Source organism: Papaver somniferum, chromosome 1, assembly GCF_003573695.1.
Source record: "Papaver somniferum cultivar HN1 chromosome 1, ASM357369v1, whole genome shotgun sequence".
NCBI lineage: Eukaryota > Viridiplantae > Streptophyta > Magnoliopsida > Ranunculales > Papaveraceae > Papaver > Papaver somniferum.
Window position 1 is genome coordinate 214487303 of NC_039358.1, and position 4887 is coordinate 214492189.

At 35.3% G+C, this 4887-nt stretch overlaps 1 protein-coding gene across 1 annotated transcript; it reads left to right on the plus strand.

The window, feature by feature from the left end:
* The first annotated feature begins 2968 nt into the window (after positions 1–2968).
* On the plus strand, positions 2969–3796 carry LOC113359871. The gene is made up of 2 exons (XM_026603444.1): positions 2969–3210; positions 3301–3796. Exons 1-2 carry the CDS (start codon positions 2969–2971, stop codon positions 3794–3796), a joined length of 738 nt encoding a protein of 245 aa, XP_026459229.1.
* Positions 3797–4887: the final 1091 nt, after the last annotated feature.

The following is a 4887-nucleotide window of genomic DNA, read 5'->3' on the forward strand; positions in this document are numbered from 1 at the left end:
AATCTCATTTTCCTTAATCTAGATCTGTTTTTTTGTCATACTTGTTTTCAGAATTATTTCGATTGCTCTAATTTCCTTCATCTGAGTTTTCATTCTAACTTTGGTTCTGAGTGTTTCAATTATGTTAACATGAAAGTAACTTCATGGAATGTTCAAGGATTTGTCTCTAGAGACACTAGAGATTATTTAGCTGCTGTTATTAAGGAACAAGACCTAAATGTGATTTTTCTCTCTGAAACTAAGATTAGTGCTGATAAAGCAAAAAATTTATGCCAGAGGTTTTCGTATCCTAATATTTGGTTTGTTAGCTCTGTGGGTCTATCTGGAGCGTTGATTCTACTATGGAAGAATGGTTTTCCATGTGACATAGTTAGTAGTGCAGATAACATGATTCATGTCCTCATTCAATCTAATCCATCTAAGGAGGAATGGCTCTTAACTTGTATGTATGGCTCTACTCATTCTGAAGAGAGGAAAAAGCAATGGAACTTCATTAAAGACCTTAGTGAACATGTGTTTCTAGACGTGGATAGTTTTTGGAGATCTTAACGTTCACATTCATAATAAAGGTCAAAGTGCTTCTAGCTTGTCTTCGGACAACTGGGTTAGAACTGCAATTGTCTCTGCTGGTCTCATGGATTTAGGTTTTATAGGTCACAATTACACTTGGACTAATATGTTAAATAGTAGAGGATATAAAAGACGTTGAATTGATATGGCTCTCCATAATGCTTTATGGATATAAAAATATCCAGACTCTAGGGTATATCATCTTCCATTTAGGGCCTCGGATCATTGCACAATTCTTCTCTCGACAGTACCAAAATGCTCCCGCCCTTCTAAAGCTTGGAAGTTTTATAAATGTTGGCTCAGAGATTCTTCATGTCCCAAAATAATCCTAGATGCTTGGCAAGCTTCTACAGGCCTAGCAGGTTCACAGATAAGTTGACTAACACTAGGAAAGTTTTAGCAAGATGGATCCGACAGGAGTTTGGTCATATTAGTGAACATGTCAACTACTACAAAAATTTGCTTTCTCATTTACAATCACTCCCTTTTAGTGATACAAATAATGAGCAAATTCAGTTTGTCATATACAGGTTGTCACATTGGGAGAAAATAGAAGCTGAATATTGGCAACAGAAAGCGGGTGACCACTGAATTCTGGATGCTGATAATAACACTTCTTATTTTCATTCCAGGGCTAATAGGAAGAGAGCTAGAAATAACATCACAGCTTTGAAAGATGTTAGTGGTAGATGGTACCATAAAAGCAAAGAGTTAGTCAATTTACTAACTTCTCATTTTTCCACTATTGCCACTACCACAAATCCTCAGTTGGATGACTCTCACTTTCACATTATCCAGCAATTACTCAAGGTCGAAGATAATCAAAGACTCATGGAAGTACCAACTAAAGAAGAGATTTATGAGGTCCTCAAAAGTATGTCTAGCTGGAGTGCTCCGGGCCCAGATGGTTTTCCGGTGGGCTTTTATGTTTCCCAATGGGATGTAGTTGGGGAAGACATCACTTCTATGGTGCAAACTTTTTTCAAAACCAAAAAATTACCACCTCTGTTAAACCACACTGTCACTTGTCTCATCCCAAAAACCAATCAACCATCTACACCTAATGATTTTAGACCTATTGGGCTTTGCAATTGTTCTTACAAGATAATTTCTAAACTAATTGTTATCAGGATGAAAACCCCAATGAACAAACTTATTTAACCTTCTCAAGTGGCTTATGTTCCAAAAAGGCTAATAAATGATAACATCATTTTAGCACATGAACTAATCCATTCGATGAAGAAGTCAAAAAGGAAAACTCCACTGGTTGCACTTAAGCTAGACATGTCGAAAGCCTTCGACATACTAGAATGGACCTTCATAGATAAAATGTTATTTCATTTGGGCTTCTGCGAAGATTGGAGGGACATTATTCGGGAATGCATTTCGACTACTTCGGTTTCTATAAGACTGAATGGTAGCAATTGTCCTTCCTATCATCCATCTAGAGGCTTAAGACAGGGAGATCCATTATCTCCCTATCTTTTTATTATGTCTATGGAGTATCTTTCTAAAGCTCAAGAACATGCGCAGCTGAATAAGGAAATACAAGGAATAAGTACTTCTCTTAAGTCAGTCTCCATTAATCATCTTTTGTTTGGGGATGATTGCCTGCTATTCTTTCAAATACCAAAAAACACTTTAAAAGAGTTGGATTCTCTTCAAAGAAACTTTTGGTGGGGGCATTAACAATAAAGGAATTAAATTTGTTGCTTGGGACTCTCTCTGTGTTTCCAAAGAAAATGGGGGCCTTGCTTTTAGGAATTTACAAAATTTCAACTTGGCTCTGTTAACAAAATTAGCATGGAGGTTATTCACAGAAACTGATTCAACGTGGGTTAAAAACATGAAGCTAAAGTATTCACCTTACTGTGATTTCTTACACTTGCAGCAGTCTAGTCAAAACTCATTCTGGATTTGGAAAGGAATAGAAAAAGGATTATATATTGTTAGGAATTATTATAGATGGGATATCAGATGTGGCACTAAATCTCTCATTTGGTTTGATAAGTGGATAACAGGATTAGATCATCCTCCAAGTCCTAGAGAAGATTTCAGAGAACCTGTCCAGCTGGTGTATGTTTCAGATCTCATGCTCTACAATCCGAAAAGATGGAATGAAGAGTTAATTAAAAAAGTTTTCCCAAGCCAAATATCGCAGTTGATCCTTAGTATGTACTTACTTCAGCAAGGAAAAGATAGAATGATTTGGGAGCCAAATAGAACTGGAGATTTCTCAGTTAAGTCAGCATACAAAGTCCTGTCGGTTAATTCCAATAGTCAATCAGGAAACCAGAACTCAATCTGAAATAACATATGGAAGAACTTGTGGAAATCTAGATCCCCGCATAAGATTAAATTATTCCTGTGGAAATGTCTAAGAAATATTGTTCCAACAATGGAAAAGATTAGTCTTTACAAGAGAAACATAAGCGCGGTATGCCCTTTATGTGAATCACAGGAGGAAACTCTACAACATCTCTTAATTGAATGTGATTATGCGAACGCAATTTGGCCAGGAATGAATATTAATGTGCATAGTTTACATAGTCAACAGATTAGTGTTTCTAGATGGATAGCTAGTTGGTTCTCAGACTCTGATACAGATGATGAAAACCTGAGATGGAAGACTATTTTAATGTGCACAGCCTAGAAGATATGGAAGAATAGATGCATTACAGTGTTTCATAATAAGAAAATTAGTTCATGGTTTGCCTGTCATGAGATTAGAAACCTTGTTGACTTTTGTCTCAAAGAAGAAACACAATATCTTAAGGGTAAAAATAACATACAACCACAGCAGTGGACTCCTCCACCAACTAGTCATTTGAAAATAAACATAGATGCTTCTTTCGATCATAATACAAAGGAGATTGGAATAGGTTTAATTATTCGTGACTCTGCAGGATCAGCCAAAGGGATCAGAGGCAGGTACTACCATGGAGGAGTAGATCCAGAGCAGACAGAATGTTTGGCCATGAAACACGCAATCCTGTGGGCCAAAGAACTCAATCTTCAGTTCAGCAACTTACTTTTCGAAGCAGACTGTATAAATGTTACTAGTTCCACCAGCAAAGCTAACTTTGTAGTTCACTGGATGAACCAGAGTCATGTAGATGAAATAAAGCAGCTGTTATCGGATTTTTCTTCCTTTAGTGTTAATCATGTAAAAAGAACGGCAAACAATGTGGCTCATGTAATAGCCAACAAAGCTAGAACTTTTTAGTCTTCCTTTGATTTTGCTAGTAATATTCCCATAGAGATAGCTGATCTAGTAAGGGAAGAAAGGAAGATAATTAAGAAGTCATGTAATATGCTGGTTTAATATATTGGTTTTTTGCATCAAAAAAAAAAGTAATAGATAACATACCCCTTCTCAATTATTAGTCACCCTTGCTCCCTAGGATGGTGATCATGGTGATGATACTGGTAACGAGAACCACAACAATTATCATTGAAAATATCTTATTTAGTGGTTGACAAAGTTAATTCTCACATGCCATACAAAAATTCACCCAAGAAAATTATTACACATTTTATCAAACACCATGGTGAATACAAACTAAACTTGTCTTAAACCCAAAGTTCAAAAACAGAGTTTGATTAAATTAGAGAAAATTTAGAAACAAAATTGGTTTCATTACCTCGTGATTAGATTAGAGTTATACTAAATCAATTACATTTACTATAGAACATATAGAACGGTATTGAACGGAAGATGAATTCGTTGATAAAATATATTATAATTTAAAAACATGAGAAGAATCCAAGGAAGAATATCAAAATGAACACCGGTGTTTTTTTTTTCTCTCTAAGTGTAACGATTCAATTGTCGTTGTTACGGTGAAGCTCATAGTCGGTTCAATTGGAAGTGTTTGGTCGGAGGGTAGCATGGTAATACAAAATAATTTGTATATACGTATCTCAATTACATTAGCTTCCCCCTTAAAATGCTTTCCCCCTAAACAAATCAGTTTTTCCTATAATAAAAGTCTTAATTAATTATTAAAAATCAAAAGTATGACGTGGAGGTCATTCCGAAGGTCTAAATAAGACTTTCTTTAAAACCTTCAAAATTAATGTTTCATTTCTCCTATTTTCTATGACCTATTGTTGGAGTCTTGGAGACGAATTAAGTTAAACGAAGGTTTAAAATCCTATGTGGCATTAAAAAAATAAAATTTTCACATTCTATTCGAAATGCTCTAATAAAATTTCGCGACCCAGTTTAAAAGAATAAATATTTTCTTGAAGCAATAAAATTTCGTTTGTAGATTGGATTTTCACAATTTTATTTAACGACACCACACCTGCAGC

Coding starts and splice junctions, on each gene's coding strand:
- LOC113359871 (XM_026603444.1), top strand. CDS start 2,969: ATGGAAAAGATTAGTCTTTACAAGAGAAACATAAGCGCGGTATGCCCT. Junction 3,211..3,300: donor AGATGGAAGACTATTTTAAT/GTGCACAGCCTA, acceptor TCATGAGATTAG/AAACCTTGTTGACTTTTGTC.